Source organism: Lytechinus variegatus, chromosome 2, assembly GCF_018143015.1.
Source record: "Lytechinus variegatus isolate NC3 chromosome 2, Lvar_3.0, whole genome shotgun sequence".
Taxonomy (NCBI): domain Eukaryota; kingdom Metazoa; phylum Echinodermata; class Echinoidea; order Temnopleuroida; family Toxopneustidae; genus Lytechinus; species Lytechinus variegatus.
The window spans coordinates 29,655,681-29,678,269 of NC_054741.1; the positions used below are offsets into that span (position 1 = coordinate 29,655,681).

At 34.5% G+C, this 22,589-nt stretch overlaps 1 protein-coding gene across 1 annotated transcript; it reads left to right on the forward strand.

Annotated features, from left to right (window-relative positions):
- Nucleotides 1–4,053: 4,053 nt before the first annotated feature.
- Nucleotides 4,054–12,741, forward strand: LOC121409732 (RNA-binding Raly-like protein). The gene is made up of 5 exons (XM_041601639.1): nucleotides 4,054–4,128; nucleotides 9,349–9,694; nucleotides 10,125–10,200; nucleotides 11,191–11,288; nucleotides 12,399–12,741. Exons 1-5 carry the CDS (start codon nucleotides 4,054–4,056, stop codon nucleotides 12,542–12,544), a joined length of 741 nt encoding a protein of 246 aa, XP_041457573.1. The 3' UTR covers nucleotides 12,545–12,741.
- Nucleotides 12,742–22,589: the final 9,848 nt, after the last annotated feature.

Sequence of the window (22,589 nt, forward strand, 5' to 3'; positions counted from 1 at the left end):
CATGTCCCGGAATACAAGCTTTATGGCAAATGAAAAGGTTGATTTAGTCAATCAGAAGGAAAATAAAAATATTTTCTTTTCGGAATTTGAAAAAATGTTTGGTGTTCATGGTGATCTCTTATATCTCATGTACACTACTTTACCACTAAAATTTCTGCAAATTTCAAAAAAGGATCCCTGACTTTTCTAGCTATGAGTATAACAAAGAAATAACATTGCTCAAAAGAAAGGTGAACTTTCTGCTCATTTCTGTAAATGGAGACAGAGAATGTTCGAGTAATACCTAGGTATGACTTGAACCATCACCAACCCTTTATGCATTGTAAATATGTCCATTGCTATAAAAGTATAGTGGTTTTTCTCTTGATACATTCATAATTTTGTGTTGATTGATTATGTTGTTATATTCTTAATCACAGTACATTCACCAAAATATGAATTAGGAGAGAAATAGATGAACTCAATGTCAAATTCAATATTTCCATAAAAAGGAGTAAAATTAGGAAGATGGAGGAAATTATTAGCCTAAAATAGGCCTAAATGATGTCAGGAACAACATTTTGACTGTATCCCTGGTAAAATGCTTCAAAAATTACTGGATGTCCTTTTTTATACACAATATAATACCGTGAGTGACACGACATTTTGTGAGTGACACGACATTGTGAGTGACACGACACAACCTTAACAGTTAATTTTAGCTTTACCTTAACACATTGGACCAAGTTACTTTATATACAATAAGGTACAGATAAACTGTATTTGCTCCAGTACTGGGATAAATTAATTTTCAGAATACACAGCTCTAGAAAACTTTTTGCATTTAAAACGTGAGTGACACGACAACCAGTTTTGAAACCTTCGAAACCCAATTTTTTTCAGAAAAACACTTCACAGAATTTTTTTTTGCTAGTTAGGAGTTAGATACAATACACGGCTTGTATCTTGCCAACAAATGCGCTTCTAATACAAATTTTATATTGTGATAGGCAATATGTGAATTTTAATGCAAAAATCAACATTTTGTAACATTTAATTTCCCTTGCATAAAATTCACTGTATCTCAAGACATAATAATTTTATGTAAATGAAATGGAAAAATATACTTTAAGATGTCTAGTTTTAAAAAAACATTGAAGCCTAATGATTTCTAGCAAGGTTTAATTTTCACCCCCATGTCCAATTTTGTTTGAAAATGACCAATTGTACAATGGCAAAAGAAGGACTGTCATAAGCGGAAATGTGTTTGAAATTGTATCAGGGCAACTCTAATGTAATAACCGGGGATATCATTCTTACACTGAAATTTCGTACAGTTCAACAAAGAAAATCTATTTTGAAAATGTATAATATTGTTTTCAGATATCACACCAATTTGTATTACAAACAAAACATGTTACCCAGTTCAAACTTCATTTAAAACTTAACATTGCCATTCCCTATTCTGTACATTTCAACAAAGAATTTTTTTTATAAGATTATAATATTATAAGATTATAATATTGTTTTCAGATATCACAGCAACTCATATTACAAACACAACATGTTACCCAGTTCAAACTTCATTTCAAACTTAACATTGCCATTCCCTATTCCATGAAGATGGAATTGAAAAAAAACCCCACAAATATATATATATATATTTATACATAAGAAAATATGAAGTAAGCCTAACAACTACTACTACTACTACTACTACTATAAAGACTACTACTACTACTATACTACTTCTTCCACTGCTACTGCTACAACAATAACTGCTACTATTACTGAGCTACTACTTGTAATAAATCCAATGTGTTAACCTTTTAACAAAATTACAAAGTTACTGCTACTATAGCGCTATTATGTCTATCCAGATAAGAAATGTTCTGTGGATCTGGCTATTGCACTAAAAAAAACTAGAATTAAATGTTAAACAGGAATACACTACAAACACAAAAGAGGGAGGAAAAGAAACAAGGAATGAACAGATGACCATTAACTATAACCCAGGGAGACATTTACAAATTATATACAAATATTCCAAAATCAAATTGAAATGAAGTTTAAACGGCATTGTAGTTATTTATCTTTTCTGTTAAAAATGTAATTGCTTGGATAAAGATATATAGAATAGAGGTGAGAACATTGGTAGGTTGCAGGAATCTATTTCTGCATGCCATTTTTTCCCGTATGCTTTACTGAATTACCGTTTATTTCTATATTTTTCATTAACCCAGCAAATTTTCTAATCTAGCCAATTGTTTTTGATAAAATCAATGAATGGATTGCCAATATCAGCAATTGCAAGAGGTCATAAGAACTTTTGATTGTACTTGCAAAAGATTTGTACCCACATTGCAGTGTCTTCTTCCATCCTCTCACCAACATTGATGTAAAGTTTGAAAATGCACCTTTATTATTCCATGCCTCTTCCTGAACAAGCATGTTGATAGTGAACTTTGTTCTCCCAAATTCATTCTCACTCCAGCATGTGTAAATGCCAGTTATGTTTTTAGTCACATATTTGATAAGGAGAGCACCATGGGGAAGAACAGAAACCCCATGAGAATGATGAGGGGTAGTGTTACCAATAGAGATTGGTTGCTGTCTGTTAAATGTAACTGACCAATAAATGAAGTTTGGCGTGATGATAGGGCAAGGTAGTTCAACCATTGTATCGCCAACAAACGAAAGCAGGGTTTGATCTGGTCCAGAGCACAGTTGAAGTCGACATCTTAGATTGTCAGCAAGGGCCTCTTCTGTCAAGGTAGAGTTCACGTGAAGCAGAGGATCTTCACATATTATCTTATTGTATTGATTAAGTTTACGAGCTGCTCTGATGAGGTCACAATCACATGACCATGGAACATTGTGAAGATTCATCATTATCATCTTCACAGAGAATGTCAAGAACCCAAGGTCAAGTTTGGAAAGTCTGTTGCCTGCAAGATTTATCTCCAGTAGGTATGTTTGATACTGTAAGGAGCCCCATTCAAAGAACACAATACGATTGTCTGTAAGATCGAGTTTCCAAAATCTATGATGCTTGTGAAATGCATCTCGAGAAATGTTCATGATTTTATTCCCAGAAAGATGGAGTGTGTATGCCTTGATATTTTGTGGCAGACAATCCTTTGGAATTGAAATAAAGCTATTGTTGGACAAATCAATAATCTGCACCTGCTTCATTGACATCACTGCACAGTGAGATCCAAGGTCATTTGAGGAGAGATTGAAGACGAGAAGATTAGGGAATTCTGAGATGGACAAGTTTTTCTGGTTGTTGATGAAGAATGCTCGAAAGGCAGAATTCTCTGAGACATCTAGAAATTCCACCAATTGAAGGTCTTGCAATACCTGCATGGATATGTTTGAGAATGGAAAGCGACCGAGGTATGCCCCATAGAGGCCATTAATCTGTGCAAATGGCCGATTTGAAATGTACGTTAGAGGATTGTCCCCCAGTCGAAGATACCTGAGCTTTTGGATGTATGAGAACACTCCAGGGGGAAGGTACACCAGATGATTTCTTTCCAGATTTATTCTTTGGACTTTCTGTAGACCAAAGAAGGCTAAAGAAGATATATGAGCTATGTGGTTATCATCCAAATGAAGAAACAAAAGCGAGGATGCCGAGATGAATGTGAAGTTGGGTATAGAGGCAATCTGATTTACGCTTAGGAAAAGCCCTTGTAATTCTGATGAAATCATTACCTGTTTGAAGTTTTTAAGGTTATTACTGCATGCTAGAATATTCCTTCCAGATATTGAACTTGAATTTGAAAATCCAATGGCATTACTGTTGATGTTTATATATACATGATTAGCTACTGAAATGACCTGAGTAATGTTGTTGCCCTCTATATTTAGATAAAGAAATGTTTCTTGATTTAATAAGTTATTTAAGTTCAAATCAGTCAACTGATTGTGACTTATATCAAGATTTTGAAGAGTGTGCATGATTGGTGTTATGATAGTAATCTCTGTGATGAAATTAAATGATAAATCCAAATGTTGGAGGTTTACTATACTTGAAAAGTCGTTTGGGTTTATTACGCTTAGTCTGTTATGACTGATATCAAGTTCAACAAGAAACGACATAGAGCCAAGAAAAGCGAGACTGAAGATTTCATTTTGGCTGAGGTTTAAAACAGAAAGTTGGGGTGTGGTATTGAATGTTGACTTGTGTATGGTGTGAAGCATATTGCTGGACAAATCTAACTCTTGGAGATGTGCGAATGGTGTAAAGGTAGATAGTTCTGACAGTTTGTTATTGCTCAGTCTCAGATTGAGTAGTTGGGATGAGCCTATCAAATATGTATCATCCCAGGTTGTTATGAAATTTTTATCAAGCACCATCTCCTTTAGACTTGACAAAGTTCTAAAACTGGTGAGGTTTCTTATTTGGTTGTTAGTCAAATGTATATACTTTATATTTTGATGACCATTGACACCAAATTGTACATTTGTTATCATATTGTCTTCAGCTAGAAGCGAATCCAGCAAGGGAAAATGAAGTAGCGGAAGTGTTTCCAGTTTATTGTGCTTGACACTAAGATGTTCCACTTTTGAGTTATTCCTCCCGTTTAATATGTTCATTTTTAGCAAGTTGTTGTTACAAAGAATGAGTGTTACTGATGTGAGGAAGGAAGCTTCATATTTGAAATTGATTATGTCATTGCCTGTTAAATCTATGTCTATTATGTTTGGAATATTAGTGAATGCTGGTGCACCTATAAACCTTAAATGGTTGTTGTTTAAGAAGATGTGCTTTATGTCTTTCATATTTTTGAAGGGCAAGGCATCCACAATGTAATTTCTTTTGAGGTTGATTGTTTCAAGAGAAGGAAGGTGACTGAACACAGTGTCACTGATGCTTCGTATGAAATTGAATTCCAGTGTAAGTGTCTTGAGGTTCTCCATTGGTTGTAGATTGTCCATGTAGTCAACATCATTATGTGATATGTCAAGATCTGATATAGCCATTGGATATGCAAGCATTTTTGTTGAAATATCAGTAATAGCATTTCCTTTCAGATTCAAAACTGATACTCTAAAGTGAATTTGGGGTAGTTTCTCGAGTTTGTTAAATGCTAATTGAAGCAATGAAAGGTCCGTTTGTGAGGTATTACGAAGTATCGGATGATGCAACTTGGTGATATGATTGCGGTTGACTGATATCTCAGTAATAAGAGGTAAGGAACCAAGGTACGGAACGTTCTGAAGAAAATTTGAATCAAGCACGATAAATGCCAGATTTGGCGTGTCATCAAAAGTATTCTCTTCAATGTAGCTTAGTTGATTGTGGGACAGAAGGAGCAAAACCATTTCCCGTTGGCAGGGAAAAGACTCTTTATGTAGTGAAGTGATGAAGTTTCTTCTCAAGTCAAGTTTGCCAACGTCACATCTGAGGGTTTCTGGGACAACATCAAGGTTACGCTCAGTGCATTCCATATTTACTACATAGCCCCTCCTCTCACAGTCACAGACGTTGATACATTGAAAACAGCAAGTAGTTCTCCAACACAAGAATAGAAGATATAGTAAGACATACATGTTCACTTTGATATTGAAGTACATCGATCCGTATGCCAAATATAACAAAAACATATCATTGATATCAATATTTTTTTGAAAACTGATTTTACAAATCTGTTCATGAGAAATCACTCTGGAGCTGAGAGGAAATATTCTATTTGTTCCTTCTCCCCTGAAAAAAAATATTCTTGTGAAGTTAAGAGTAGAATTTCTCCTATGCTATGATTTCCTATCTTCAGAATTGCTTGCTGGAGTGGTCTTTGTTCCAACATGTATTTCCTAATTTGAGAAATTAGTTCTTATAGGACTATAGCTAAAGGTAATTTACCTTGAAAGGCTAATAATACCATTTTAATAAATTTGGATAAATACCTCCCCATCCTATTGTATGCATTTACCAAGCCAAGGGCATTTTTTATGCCCATTTTATTATTTCATGAAAGTAGATGCACTAGTGTAAAGGTTTCTTTTTCAGGAAATACCTTAGGCTATAATGGGTAATTAATGAAATTATTTTTCTTGATTCAATCTTGGAATGAATAGAAAAGCAGTTGTGAAATAGATGTGTCAATGGCGATTTATCCGTTGGCCTATTACCTCTTTGTTTTAGTACGGGAGCAAAATCTCATAGGAGCCCTATTTAGGGAGTTTGTACCACCCACACCACAGAAAAGGTTTGACATTATAGGGAGATATTATGGACCCTCTTGATTACTGCTAGGTAGCTAGTAGTCTCAAATTGTATCACTTTTTTCTACAGACGAATTCAAAGAGCGATGTAAAATAGCAAAAAAAAAATCAATAATCAGTAGGGTAAGGTAAAATGTAAGTTCCCATATCTCCGCTTGTATATGTCATGAATACGTCATTCATGTATCAAAATGTTGCTGGGTGACAGCTCTAACATTAACATTTAAAAGTGAAATTTAGATATCAAACCTTCAAAATAGGAATACACCAATATCCACTTCCATCTCAAGTAGATATGAAAAATTGATACGATAAAGTCACCTCATCCTTTTTCCAAGGTTTGTCTATTTCTTGGAAATTTTTTTCATTTTTAAGTCCCTATTGAGGCAGATAGCATTTCTACTATGTAGGAAACCATCTTATCTTCATTCGAAACCACTTAGAGAAAAATGAGTAACCTTTTGTATATCTGTTATAAATGAAGAAAAGCTGGCAACCTTCTTCTCACTCAGAGGGGCTGCCAATGTCACCCAGCCACTTTAAGTATTTTGTCTATTAATGTAAATATCTGCCATTTTGAGGCCCCATTGAGGCAAAAATAACATTTCTGCTATGTAGTAAAACCACTGTTATTGTCATGAAATCACTGGGACAAAATAGTAGGCTTTTCTCTACCAGCTACGTATAAAGTAGTGCTGGGACATCAAAGCCTCTACCACACAGAGGGCCGCCGAAGTTGCACACCCCTTTTCCGTATTTTCCCTATTAATGCGAAAATGTGCCATTTTAGAGCCCGCAATCAGGCAAAATCCTGTTTTCCTCTGTAAAGCAAGTCACTTAAATACTTTTTGGAGACAGAAGAGCACTTCTTTCTCTATCAGCTGCATAAAACGAAGTGCTAGGAAATCACTGAACATCATGTGTGAGTTTCAGGTCACATGATCAAGGTCATAAGTCATGTAAGGTCAATGAACTTTGGCCAAGTTGGGGGTATCTGTTGAATTACTATCAAAACTTTGAAATTTTATTGGTCTAGTTCATTAAACGTGGGCATCATAGTAATTAAGTTTCACTGAACTGTGAACTGTGAACATCCTGTGTGCATTTCAGGTCACATGACCAAGGTCAATGAACTTTGGCCAAAATGGGGGTATCTGTTGAACTACCTTTAAAACTTTGAAAGTTTATGGCTCTTATTCATGAAACTTAGACATGAGAGTAACCAAGTATCTTTGAACATTTTGTCCAAGTTTCAGGTCACATGACCAAAGTCAAAGGTCATTTAAGGTCATTGAACTTTGGCTATTTTAGAGGTAATTATAAGATTGCCGTCATAACTTTCAAAGTGTATAGATATAGTGTATAAAATGTGGATATAGGGGTAATCAAGTTTCACTGACAAGTTTTAGGTCACATGATCAAGGTCAAAGGTCAAGTTGCACTAAATGTCACAAAAGCTCATGATTGGATCAAAACAATGCTCAATTACGCCGCTTTAGAGCTAGAATTATGATCAGAAAATACAATTTCGTTGATAAACCCATTCACAGATGGGAAAGAAGGAAGTGACTCTGTGATTATGGAGTGTGCAACGCGAATTCAAGAACCTTAGGCGATGGCCATGCATGTGTTAACTGTGATGCTATTGTCATAGTTTGTGAACAAGTTTTATACATAGTGACTTGAAATAAGTGGTATGAAAATAATGAAATCGATCATACAGCATTCATAAAGGTCATTTGTGACTGTCCGTAGCATATAATTAATACCCTGTTCACTCACACTATTGCAAGGTTAGTACTAGTATACTAACCTCTCATAAGGAACTGCGTTTGGCAGTAGATTTCTAAGTAGTGGGTCGCACGTGTTACGACATCACTTCTGGTGTCCACAACACATGACCTCTATGCTTTGATTTTTCTGTTCGTAGCAGCATGTAATGAACCCTTGAGTGATACCCCGTTGTATGTCCGGATTTGCCAAAGCTAGTCTTAGCCTTGCCCTAGAGGTCTCTGTGATGATATTTTTTTATGATTTTGATATTAATGTCATTACATCACGGAGCCTTGCCAGGTATATGAGACTATGCCTCGCGAACTTTGTACACAAGAAGGGAATTTCCTTCATATTTAACAATGCAACTGCCGATTGCATTTTTAACAAAAATTTCATGAAATTACATATCTTTATACACCTAATCCTTATAAAGGTATGACCATTTTGGACAGAAAATAAGAAAAATGAGAGGTTTCTTACCACACCGATCTCGTGTATCCATTCATAAACACTGCAAATACGTAGGCTTGACTTAACCACTTTGTATTGGCGTTGCTTCGATGAGCGATGTTATGAAATGCCGCTTTGAAGACCATGTTATAGATAAAAATTATTGTAAAATTTAAATTTTGATTGTAAATAAATATTACTATTGCTCGTAACATAATATACTTGATGTACAGTGGTGTATATTGCTTCAAGATTTTATACTTTTTCTGTGACATTTCTTGCACATTTCATTGTAAGTTATTTCATTTTTACCGTCGAAATCAGAAATCAAAATCTAAAAAATATTTGATTTAAATTCACGACATCAAGGTGTTCCTTAAACTTGCAGATTTGCAGACTTATTATTTGCTGAGTATATTTTGTTATTCTTTATTCATTATTTGTCTTTATTCTGCTGTTATTTTATTTCAGATTTTTTATATTTCAAGAGCTCTTGTAGTTGCCAATTTTTTTATTTTGGTAAGTATTCATATGTATTTATTTTTATTGTTTATTCATTTATTTTCATTGTATGTGGATTTGTATTTCAATAGAAACAAGTATTGTAACAAATTTTTTGTTTTTTGCTCTATGAATTTTAGGCCTTCGATAATAGAGTTGAGCAAAAGAACTTGAATAATTTATAACTGCAGTGGCAATAACAAATATGTGTGTTATGGGTAAAAAAAATCTTCTTTAGTAAAAAATATGTTTTTGGTTATAGTATTGTGTTAACTATACAAAACTCCTATTTTGAGGTAGTACCAGTATATGAATTAGAAACATGCTTATGCAAACTTGTATTTTCCAACTTATGACATACACTCACAGCTCTTTGACCACCACCTGAAATCCTAGTAAAATGAACAGAGGGGATTCGGTGGTCCGCGTCAAGGTAATAACTTCATGGGAGGGGGCGGAGGAGGAGGAGGACTCATCCCACACAACAACCCGCCAAACCACCTATCGATTGGCACCAGCACAAACAACCAGGATCCTGCAGCGAAGGCTTCCCGCATCTTCATTGGCAACCTCAACCCCCTGCATTCCGATAGGCAGAAGATTTATGAGATCTTCCGGGAGTATGGCACCATCACCGGTATGTCCATCCAAAAAGGGTATGGATTCATTCAGTTCACTTCAGAGCTCGAGGCCAGAGCTGCAGTGGAGGCCGAGCACGGGAGGAGGTTGGGAACGCACAATGCTCAACATCTAGGTAAGTGATGAGCTGAAGAAATTCTTTCAAAAGCTTATCAGCTCGGTCAGTATCATGATGATAAAATGATAATATTGACTACACATGCAGGATTATCAATTCCAGTATCTGCTTGAGTTGTTTCTTTAATTTTACATACAAGATTGTTTTGCTCATATCCATGTGTTTTCTAAGAACCTTTTCTTGTGCATTCTTTTCCCCAAGGGAGATTGCTTTTGCTTAATGTACTTGATGTCGTGCATATAAATAATGCATTGTAAATTCACAGATATATGCAGCTTTGATATTTCATTGATACTAATTCATGCTTTTCTAAAATGAGTAAAGGTTATTGAAATTGAGTTTGATCATTTAATAATTATGATTGCATGCATCATTGATGATATCGAAGATAATTTCATGTGAATGATTGATTGTTTCTGTCTTTCAGATTTACGTGTTGCCAGTGAGCCTGATGAAAACAGACCAGTTGGATTCAAAAGAGCTTTTGGAGAGTATGCTAATTTGTAAGTTTACATGTAATGTCAAAAATACATTTCAGATTATAGATATATGAAACAGTTGTTGATGTTTTTAGAATTGTAATACAGTTTTTTTCTACAGTTTTTTTCTTCAGTTTAATTCATGATTGAGTAAAGTGAATGTGATAAACACTGTTTTTATTGGGGGGGGGGGGGTGGGAGGGGTCAAAATAACATGATTAAGCAAATAACATGATTAAAGGCAGGCATGGGTAATTCAGAAGTTTAACACCCATGAATACAGATCACAATGTTTGAAAAAATACCAAACAACCCCCTGCCATCCAGTGCGACAATGCTGAATGTCATGTCCACGTGCACACATTGGCCCGAATTCACAAATGTGGTTTTGAAAACCCACGGTTGAGTCCATGGTTTATGCAGATTTCCTGTATAAATTACACTTAATTTAGCGCATATCAGGCGCTTGTATAAATCATGTCCAATGCTGATGCGCGCGTTTGTCACAGTGCGCCAATTTGACGCCTGTAACCATGGTTAGATATGCTATTTTATTCATGAGTCTACTGTTTGAAGAGTGGACTCATGAATAAAAACAGTGGACTCATGAATAAATTAGCGTATCTAACCATGGTAACAGGCGTCAATTTGGCGCAATGTGACAAATGCACGCATCAGCATTGGACATGTTTTATACACGCGTCCGAACGCTGTAAATTAAGCTTAGTTTATATAGGAAATCTGCATAAACCATGGACTCAGCCGTGGGTTTTCAAAACCACCTTTGTGAATTCGGGCAATTAAGTTTTCCTTGATTTCTTGTGCCACTCTTTGCTATGGTTTCTTCTTCTCTCGTCCTCTTAAAAGGGGGAAAGTATAATTATACTTCAGTGTATTTAATGCATTTGAGCTTTTGAAATAGCTGAAACACAGGTATGTTATTGAATAAACCTGCTTAAAATATGCATGTGTTAAAGATAACATTGATGTTATATCTTACATTTTATGAAACAGTGAGTTCTATGACCCAGGTTTATTACCTGCTCAACCGTCAGCTGCCAAGAGACGTAGATTCCAAGATCCTACATTGGATGATGAAAGGAGTGGAGATGGTATGTTCACTCAGAATATTTTGTAATTTTGTGTAGATGTTTTGCAATAAACCTCTGCAACAAGCCATGTGAGATTCAGTTTGTGTACAGAATTCCATGGAATATAAAGTGACAATGATTATTACCAAGGCAGGAGGTATTTCTTGTTGCTATTAAAGCTGAAATAAGCTTTTGATCAGTCAATGGGATGTTGTGAGAGTAGATGAAAATATCCTTTACATGAATTTGTTGATAATGAAAACAAATATATGTATTCCAATGTTCTCTGTAGAACCATCAACAATTTAAAGCATGATGGAAATTCTGAAACCCAAGCCAAACTCAAAACATGAGTTCATACCTTGAACCAACACTGACATAATTTGTACTCCGCATATCATCCAGAAGTTAGACCCTATCATACATCCTTGTCTTTTATTTTGTTTTCTGAGAAATTGTTGCAACAGTTGCATTTACAATTGTCCAGAAAGCCAGCTGTAGTTTCCAACAGTATCTGTACATGGACAAGACACAAATTGATAATAACAACGAGTACAAATGTATTCTGATGTTTTCCTCTGTAGATCCACCAACAATTTAAAGGATGATGGATTTTCTGAAAACTATTAAGGCAAACTGAAAACACGATTTCATACCTTGAACCAACACTGAAATAAATTGTTATCTGGAACTTAGACCCTTTATATTTTATTTTGTTTTCTGATGAAATTGTTGTAACAGTTACATTACCAATTATCTTGTAAGCCAATTGTAGTTTCCCACAGTATCTGTACATGGACAAGACACAAATTGTTAATGATAAGTACCAATGTATTCTGATGTTTTCCTCTGTAGATCCACCAACAATTTAAAGGATGATGGATTTTCTGAAAACTAAGGCAAACTGAAAACATGATTTCATACCTTGAACCAACACTGAAATAAATTGTAATCCAATCCGGAACTTAGACCCTTACCTTGTGTTTTATTTAATTTTCTGAGAAATTGTTGTAACAGTTGCATTACCAATTATCTTGTAAGCCAATTGTAGTTTCCAGCAGTATCTGTAGATGGACAAGACACAAATTGTTAATGAAGAGTACCAATGTATTCTATTGTTTTCCTCTGTAGAACCACCAGCATGGGTGTGTGCCATCTGCAAGCACGTTGAAGTCTCACCCTGGGAGTTGATGAAGCATGCCGCTGCCGTTCACCAGCTGCTTATCTATGACCTGAAGGCGGGGAACAAGAACAAGACTGGCAATGGAACCATATAGAGACAATCCATCTTGCCAACATGCAGCTTATAAAGAGGTGGGGGGATACTCTGAAATGGGGCTGCCGAGGGTGTGGTTCTGTATTAGCGCACCAAGTAAAGGTAGGAAAAGGACAAATTGTTCTATAATATTACACATAGGCTAGTGTTTTCAAAGATTCTATGAAGTCATTATGGATTTGAATCCTTTTCCTTAAAGAAAAAAATAAAAATGCATATAAATGGTTCTTACTAGTAAAATAGACAGTTATCTCAGCCACTTTTCACAGATTCTTTGTATGCATTATTTTCAATAGTACTAGTAAGTGAAGAGAATATAACCTTTATACCATGGTCACATTTGTTCTACGGCGGCCGTACGGCGAGTCGAAAACAGTATTAATTTTTATTCAAACCACCTATATGTAGCTGGTACAAAAGTGTTAAAACGGCTGTTTTCGACTCGCTGTACGGCCGCCGTAGAACAAATGTGACCATGGCATAACTCTCAATTGTGTAGTTTGAATATATGCATCTCTATATTTGAAATATACATGTTAATGCCATTGTGGCGAAAATGGTGCATAAGTAAATGAAGCATAACATTTTTTCTTCAAATCCTAGTGTCAAATTAACACTGGCTTTGTACACATTTACTCTCTAATGTGGACATATTTATTAGCATACATCCATGATCAAAGACTGGAGTGTAAGTCCTTTCCAGTGACAATATTGATATTTTGAAGATGTCTTGTTGTAGAGCAAAAGCTAACCAAGATCTTGGATTGTCATGGACTTAGTATTTCACCAATTAGTATAGGTTGTATACTAATGAATGCATGTTAGTAATCATATCTGATTGGATCCATGTGTATCAGACGTGTGGAAATGGGTCTATATTATGATATTATCTGTAGGAGTTTTACACATACTAGGCCTTATACACTGCAATACTAGATCATCATGTTGATATTGTATTCCTCATTCTGATTTCTGAAACATTTCCTGAGGTTTTATAGTGTATTATAAAATTAGAATGTTTACCATTAATGACCATTATATTTAGATATTGATTCATTGATTGAGCATCTTAATGATTAAATGTTTATAGCATGGAATATAATAGACCTATGATGTAAAATATAAACAAGTATTATAAAGGGAAACTGAATGTAATGAAAACAAACTGAATAGCGATATAATAGTGATATATTGAAAACAACAAACTGTATAATATTGTGTGAGTTGTCTGTATAAATGTTGGTTAGGGTTAGATTCATACTAGTTAGTTTTTCTTTGGTCAAACCAAGCTAGATATTTTTTTTCTTTTTTTAAATGTTTTTTGTTTTAGTGTATGACGAACATATTTCCATATGCAGTTGCATAGCAAAGGTCTGTTTGAACACCATGTTTTGTATTGTACAGTATATTAACACCATAAAATGGTATATCATATGTTCTAAACCGTTGTGTGACCTTAATGAGCTTCATGAATAGGCAACATAAAATTGTTATGTACATGTATTATTCATTATAATTCATTATGAATGTTGAGTATTCATTATGAAAATTGAATTGCATATATTGATTCATAATATGTGATGGAGTTATTAATTATGATTTCCCTGTACAATGGATATTAGTATTGGTAGATACTGTATGATAATTTTGTCAAAGAGCATCCACCGATGTAATGTTATTTCAATTATACAGAGTGTCCCAAGAAACACTATAAGGATTTATTGTTGTTTAATCCCACGTGAATTGTAAACTAGTATGAGTATTCAGAATTGATTATTCATATTTTTCAGTTTATCACTAATATGCATATGGTGAATATATACATAAAGGAGTGGGGATTTGCACAACAAAATACAATATTTGTAGGGGAAAAAATTGTAGGAAAATCTTATGTGAAGCCATTCTTTTAAATAATAAATCATTTTAAATTTGTTCTCTTAATATCACATCCTAATCATACCTGTTTTACTACATTGTCATTTCATTTATCAATTACAAAAGTTTTCAATAATGCGGATTTCAAATGATGGAACATTAGTCCTAGAAGGGATCAATTTCCTGTGGGATGCACTGTGCAAATTATAATTTAAGAAGTGTGCCTGTTTGATAGGTGAATATGATCCAAGCTTTGTACAATTGTAACAGAAGAATACACAGGTCAGCTATTATAACAACTTACATTGTTAAAGATGATATTGTTGAATGAATTGTTGTGTGGCATTTTTGCAAGGAATATTGTTCTTTGGAACCAATGTAAACCTAGAAAAGTTGTATTGTATTGGTGTTTCTGTACCTAAATTTGAAATGATTACAACCCTTTTTTTTAAAGAGGCTCTAGTTGAATACTCTATTAGGACCTGGTAGGTTCTTTCACTTCGGGTCTAGCGTATCTCATGATTTTAAGGCTATAAATAGATTAAAGAACTTTTCAGGTTTCAGAAACTTGCTTTGGTCCTCTGAATCTTGTGAAATCATCAGAAGGTCAGTGACCACTGCATATTGTCAATACCAGCACCCATTGGATCTATTTTGATTGTTTGGTTCTTGGAGATTGAATTTCTCTCCCTCTTTTTCTTTATAATCCAAATTAGATTTTCTTGATGCCTGATAATATGGCTTGAGTAGTGCATGTAATATGATGTGTGAGGAAGTTCACGTTGTTGCCATTTGATGATTGAAATAGCCAACATAGTCAGTACTACTTTAAGGGTCTTGTACAAGCAAACTTCAGCAATTGTTTGACATGAATGGTATAGTGGATCTATGTTAATACCATTGATATATATTCAAAATTGACTTTAGTTGATTTTAGGGATACTGATACATGTGTTTGAAAATAGACTTTTTTTTTATTTGAAGAAGTTGCATCATAGGATAAGAGCTGCAGTTACTGCCAAGTGTGAAATAATGCTGGTGCGTAGTAAAATTTCTTTTTTACTGTCGTATCATATTTCATTTTAAAAAACCCTTTCGTCCACATAATATGTATCCTGACATCGGTCATGGTATGAGTAAAATGGAATATTTTGATTAATCTCATGTTAAATATTACATACCATGAAAATATTGATAAAAGGAATGGGAAAAGTCCAGCAGAAATAGAATTTACAGTGTATTATGATGCAGGGAATAATTTTCCTGGTATCGCATTGCAATTTGCTCCACATTTTTTTTTTATGAATGTTACACAAAATTTCTTTTGAGTAGCAATTTTTTTTTACATTGGGCTGTACAAATCATACTTAAAATATTTTCTATAATGATCTAAAATGGTGATCAAATTTGAGAAGTGAACTTATTATGATGATGATGTCATGTTGTGACTTCAAAGTTTGAGATGACTGTTGAAAAATTTATGGAACTATTCACTTTTCAAGTACAGTCAAACATGTCTTAGCAGCCACCTGTCTCGATGATGAAAACCTGCCTTTAGGGGCCATCTGAATTGTCTCCCATCTGAAAGAAATATATATATATATTACACTCTAAATTCCAAGGATTTAAAGTAAATCCAGATTGGCTGTGAATAGTGACCAGCCAGATTTAGTTTTAAACCTTGTAGATTTAAATTTAAATCTAAAAGATATGAATTGATCTTTTGAGATTTGAAAGTTAATCCTAAAGATTTGAAATAAATCCAACCTTCAGCTGGTCACAGCTGATTTGGATTTATTTTAAATCCTTGGAATTTTGAGTGTATAGAACCACTGTCTCCAGTGGCCACTATTTTTTCCCCTTGGATGGCCTTAAATCTTAATGGACAGTTTTGCCTCTATATGTATATTTAACATGATGATTAATCTAGAACTTGTTAAGTGGATCATTGTTAACTTTTTGAATATGTGTTTTACCACCGCACTATACCTTTTGCAGGACTCTTATCTTCAGTTTTAGAGTCAATGGATCATTTTATTTTACAATCCCTTATTTTTTTTAGTTTTCCACTGTAGACTTTTGTAGTCTACATGTTATTTTAATTTTTAGTTGAAAAATATCTAACATTTATTTAATTTGTTAAGTATTGTTTTTAATTTTTGTGTTTTAGTGAGTTATGAAGTCATTTTAATTTTTAGTCTTTAAAACTTTAAATGTTGTGGTTTATTTATGCGTAGTGTATTGAACAACATAAGAAAATAGTACCCGGTATTTCTCATTTCATGTTTTGTAGTATGTTCTAAGCAACCAACCACTTCAAATTTGAAATACAAAATAGAATAGATTTTTAGGTGACATCATGGCCTTATATCCCTTTACTATCTATTTGCCTCTCGAAATATTAAAGTGTGCTCTTGGGTGTGCCATTATTTAAGGTTTAATTCAGTTACTAAATTATGTAGACAGCACACAATGCACCAAAAAAGAATTATCTAAGAGATATAGAATTAAAGTGATGAAGGAAACATTCATTTATAAAGAAGTGATTGGATATATCGATATTATTGATTGAATTAATGAAAAAATATCTCCATAACCTCTTTCTAATAATAAGGGCATGTCATGATTATGAAGGAGTCATCAACAGAAGTGCGTCAGCATTCTATTTTCAGTGTATGTTCTTAACAACACATTTCAATTGAGGTGGGTGATCTTTTGTTCATGACAGATTTGTGACTCTTTTTTTCTGAAGTTGTAGATGTAGGGCACATTTTCACTGCTGGTGATTGATGTCAACTCAGAGCTATCTTATTATGACCAATATATGCTACTTTTTCTGTTCCGTCAATCAAAAAAAAATCAATACCTTCCATTCTTCAATTTTATGAATTTTTCCACTGTCACTTTGCGATGGATAGTGACATCAATCACCAGTGCTTGTGATCTGCAACAGCAACAACAAAATCAATCTTACAGAAGTCAAACATGTACCGTAGTCAAAGCATTGCATGATGCTTTGATTTGGATTTACCCATTCAAGTAAAATTTATTTAAGTTGTCTAAATATGGGTTTAGAACTTTGGGTGGAAGAGATTGCATTGCTGCTATACTTTTATAGGCCACATGACTTGAAACTTGAAAGCATGTATATGACAATGCTTGTTTAATATTATATGACCGCCAATCAAAAAAAGAAGAGAATTTAGTGTAAATATGTAATGTAATGTTAATTTGCTTTATTGACTAGAAAAGGCAGCAAATACATCAGTGACCAAAGTTGAGAGAGCGTAAAAAGGAATACCTTTCATGTTAAATGATGGTACAGAGAGTTTCTTGTAAATATGTATTGATAAAATGTATTCTATGTAAGAAATGCTAACAAAACAAAAAAAACAGTGAAAAAAAGAATGAAAAATGTATTGTCTTTTGTAAGGAGTAATTAAAAGGGGCTGGCCCCTATTAAAAGTGGGCAGTGATGCCGAATAGCAATCAATGCTAATGTTTGGCTGTATGCTTCCCTAGTAAAGATTTCAATATTTGCTTATTTTTGGTCAAAATGTTGTGCCATTTAATGATAAGACATTGATTTTTTTGTTCTTTTTGGTCACGTGACAGTCACTGAGAACGATTGTTTTGTTGTTTTTTTGTTAGAGGGTCATTATTCTTGGTCGTTAGTGAATATTTATGAATTCAGAAAGACTGAAGGACATTACTTATTGATTGATTTGAGGTAGAAAGCAAATGAAAGAACACATTTTGCGATGCTCTTGATTAATGCTGCATTTCCAAGCTTACAATATGTAATCATGTAGTTCTTTTCAAACTTGTTCAATTATAGGACATTGTCTAGGCATTCTTAAGCAAGCAGAAGGTGCACAAATCTTGATTTTTTAAATATATTTTATTTCCTGTAAGAAAGAAAATGTACATCTTTTTTTTTTTTTTGGGGGGGGCTTATTTTAGTTCATGAATAAGAATGAAATTAATTGTGGTTTGTTATACTTTAGCAACTTTTATCTAAGTCCTTTAATTTGACTAAAGCAGCAAATATGTATAATGATTGGCACAAAGTATTGTATTTCAGATGTCTAGATTTCGATGTACATGTATGCAAGTAGCAGTGACCAATAATTATAAGCCACATTTTCCAAAGGATGTTTCACAAGTATTCATTCAATATTTCTCTTAGTATTGTTCATCTAAAAGGGTAAGTCAGTAATAAGTCTCAAAATCAATCAGAGGGCTTGCAATCGAATTCTGTTCTGCTTGCTACTAAAGATGTAAATTGATTTTGTTTATTTACAATTGATCAATCAATTGCAAATTTACATGTGATATTAAATATCAATTGCAAGCACATTTTTTTGCGAATACCCCATTTATATTGTTTAATCCTATGAAGTGTACCGTACTTGTTATAGTTTTGTACAATTGGTTATTGACTTACAATCCTTTCATTCTTAGATTCCTGTTTTACTTGGTATGACTATATGAAGTTTATAAATGTGTTTGTTTTTAGGTAAATATAATCTTTATTTGTTTTACTAGCATGGTTGTTTGAGTATTTTGGGATGGTTTATGATTTTAGGATGTAGACAGGAGGCCTAATCAATGTTGTCATAAAAAATCTGCTTAGAGAGCCATTTTGGTAATTGATAGTGATAGAGCAATTAGAAGGTTTTTTTTTCATTATGCTCTGTCTCTTTAAAAAAAGCTACCAAATACTAAAATCATTATTATTCATTCTACATTCTGTGCTAATGGTTTGTGGCTTGGAATTTATCCCAAGTTCATTTTGATTGGTGCATTGAGAGTATTTTTTTTTCATTGCTTAGCAGCTCATCTTGTGCACTTATTACGTTGTATGTATTAAACCTGGAAAATTGTATCAATAAACTTGTCTCTTGTTTAAAAAAAATAGACAATAATGGGGGTAATGTGTTTTCATTATCTTTGTGGAATGTTCACAGGATGTGTTTGTCTGGAATGTAAAACTATATACTTCATGACATTATTACCCTGAAGCCTCCTGTTAACATGATTTATAAATGATAGAGATGATGGTGATGATGATGATGATAATGGTGGTGATGGTGGTGGTGATATGATGATGATGGTGGTGATGATGATAATAGTGATGATGATGATGGTGGTGGTGGTGGTGATATGATGATGATGATGATAATAGTGATGATGATAATGGTGATGCCTGATGATGGTGATGATTTTGGTGATGCTGATGATGATTATGCCGATGATGATGATGATGAGGATGATGTTGTTAATGATGATGATAAATTGGTGATGATTATGCTGCTGATGATGATGATGGAGATGCTGATGATGATCATGCCGATGGTGATGATGATCAGATGATGAGGATGATTATAAATTTATGATAATGGTAATGAGAATGATGATGATAATGGCGATGAGGATGCTGAATTGATGAAGAGTGGGATGCGATGATGATGATGATGATGAAGAAGAAGTTATTTCTAGAAGAAAAGTAAGGTGGGAAGGATAAGAACATTTTCTTGGGCCATGCATAATAATACCAACATATCACTACCAAATGCATGTGCTCAAACAAGATGAGGGAGTACACTGACTAAAAAGGGACAAGGAGAAGTTGATTTTGGTGCTCGAATTCCCGGGGGGGCCACTTCGATTCACGAGTGGATACCATGCGAGACCAAGGGGTCTCGAAAAGCACCCTAAACACGTAATTTCCATATTCTGAAAATGAACCCCTTAACAAGTATTGGCGTGTGAAACCCTACCCTTAACAAGTATTGGAAACAAAAACGATACTCTTGGCAAATATTCCCTGAAATGGACCCCTAAACAAGTACAGGAATGTTTTATTCTTACGGTTCCTTGGATCGTCAGCTTTATTTGGTTTACGACCCCATTTCTACACCTCGCGCAAATCGGACTCTCAGTAAACACGAAGTGTTGGGGCAAAAATGACATCCTCTATAAAACATTTTAATTTTGTTTTATCATCCCACAAATTAGACCCTAAACACGTAATTTTCCTAGCGAAATAGCTACCCTTTTTTCATTATTTTTGTGTTTTTGGCACCCTTATCACGTTACGTACGTAACGTGCCCTATCGTAAAAAAGACATCCTTTTTACGTGTTTTTTGGTCGCGCATGGTATCCACTCGTCAATGTAAGTGGCACCTCGGGGCTCGAATTGCAGATATGCCTATTCATGCAGGCCCCCAATGAAATACAAAATAAATAATCATCAGCTCATTTTAAGTTACTGACTTTTGACCTCAAAATTTCCATAGAAAACCGTGACTCTGAGTGAGCACTGAGCATGCATCTTCAATTCCTCAATTCCAATTCTCGTCTTCCATTATTAGGAGTCCATCAGGGCCGATTGCACGAAAGGGTTTTTGCAAGAACCGTCTTTCGTGTCGCCCAATATGATGCGCCATGTGAAACGCATTTTAAATAAATTCATTACCTGCAAACATATTTTGTTCATCCGTTAGAGTAAAAAAAACACCTTTTTGTATAAAATAATGTGATATATTATGAATTTGTATACAAATTTATTTGAATTCTAGCAAACAAATTTTATTTGTTTATCATACATTTCAGAAAGATGAGCGACACAAAAGACGGTCCTTTGAAAGACCCTTTCGAGCAATCGGCCCCAGCTCGCTAGCTGTGCCCCACCCTGACTGATTAATTGAGGAAGTTATTATTCAGTGACCCCACGTGCGCATACGAGCATGCAAGATGCAGCTCTGTGTAATGTCCCCGGCGCGGCATCGCCGGCACGGCAGGGCCGGTGCGGCCCGGCCGGCCGGGCATGCACGACGTTTTGCGTCTCGCTGGGTTTATTTAGCGCAGCTAGCTAGCTATAGTTATCTCGCTATGTATTTTGTACGCTGATCTCTGCCGTCTGGTTCACCTGGAAATGTTACACGTGGGTGTTTTATTTTGTACATTTTTCATTTTTAGTGAATTAACCAGTTAAAAATTTTGATTGATGTGAAGTAATATTCATAACTAATGTAATGATCGTCTTTATTAGGGAAATAGGTTCAATAGCTAGGTAGGAAGGGAGATGTTTTTAATCGAGTTAGTTGAGCATACAATGACAGTCGTGAGAAATGACGTTTACTGCAGCTGCATTGAATGTGTGTAGCCGAACAACGTGTTTGTTTTGGTGTGTGTTCATTAGATAGAGACTGAGCTGAGTGAGAGCTAGCAGGGCCTAACGTTAGGCCTAAAGCAGAATTAACGTTACAAACAGGTCCCAGCTCCAGTTAGCATCTGAACATTTTTACAGACTTTATCAATCAAGACAAGTTCAGATTAATGTACTTTTAACGGTCATAATGGATTTGGAATTAGACCGACACCCTCGGGCCTCGCCATCTTAGATCTATAACGGGATAAGTCCTTTCACGATCTTAAAATGAGGGCCTTAGACTGAGTCGTTAGTAAGGTTAATTAAAACTAATTTTTGCCTGTTGCAGAGCTACCAAGTCTCACGCATTATGCGTGAGACTCAAGCATTTTGGACTCTTGTTCATCCCCTAAAATCTCTGTCTCACGCAATTATCACAGCCTATCTCCATATACATTGTACACAATGTCTGTGGTCTCACTGAGATTCACAGAAAATCTCACGCATAGCTGGTCTTTGAACTTGGCATCTCTGCAGTTGTATTCAGTATTGCCAAGATGCAAGAAATCAGCGCGATATGTCCCGGCAATTTTCCAATTCCAAGCAAATAAAACTATTAAAGCAAGAATGAAAATCCACTTCCACTTTAATTGAATGAAGTTTGTACACAGCTCATGACCGTTTGGTTTTTATCTTTTGGGCTTTTCGCTCATTTAACTTCAGAATTCAGTTCAAATGTGACCTTTTAAACTTTTTTTTTCTCATCAAGCTTGTTTAAAATATAAAATTTATATAATTTCTTTTAATATTTATTTGATTTATTTTATGCAGAGTGGTGTCATTTATTGAAAGACCGCTGATTTTTTTTTAGCCGTTATTGGTGAGTACTTTATTCTTCACCGTTTATTGTTCACTGTTTATTGTTTTCGTTATTTTCAAGCATTTTTTTCACAATTCTTTCTATGGATGTATGAATAAAATATGGTTCTGTAGAAATTTCTGATACTTTATATA

Excerpts from the sequence above, each read along its gene's own strand:
- LOC121409732 (XM_041601639.1), top strand. The coding sequence starts at position 4,054 with ATGACTGATATCAAGTTCAACAAGAAACGACATAGAGCCAAGAAAAGC. Across the intron at positions 4,129-9,348 it reads AAGATTTCATTTTGGCTGAG|AGGGGATTCGGTGGTCCGCG; the intron begins GTTTAAAACAGA and ends TAAAATGAACAG. Across the intron at positions 9,695-10,124 it reads GCACAATGCTCAACATCTAG|ATTTACGTGTTGCCAGTGAG; the intron begins GTAAGTGATGAG and ends TCTGTCTTTCAG.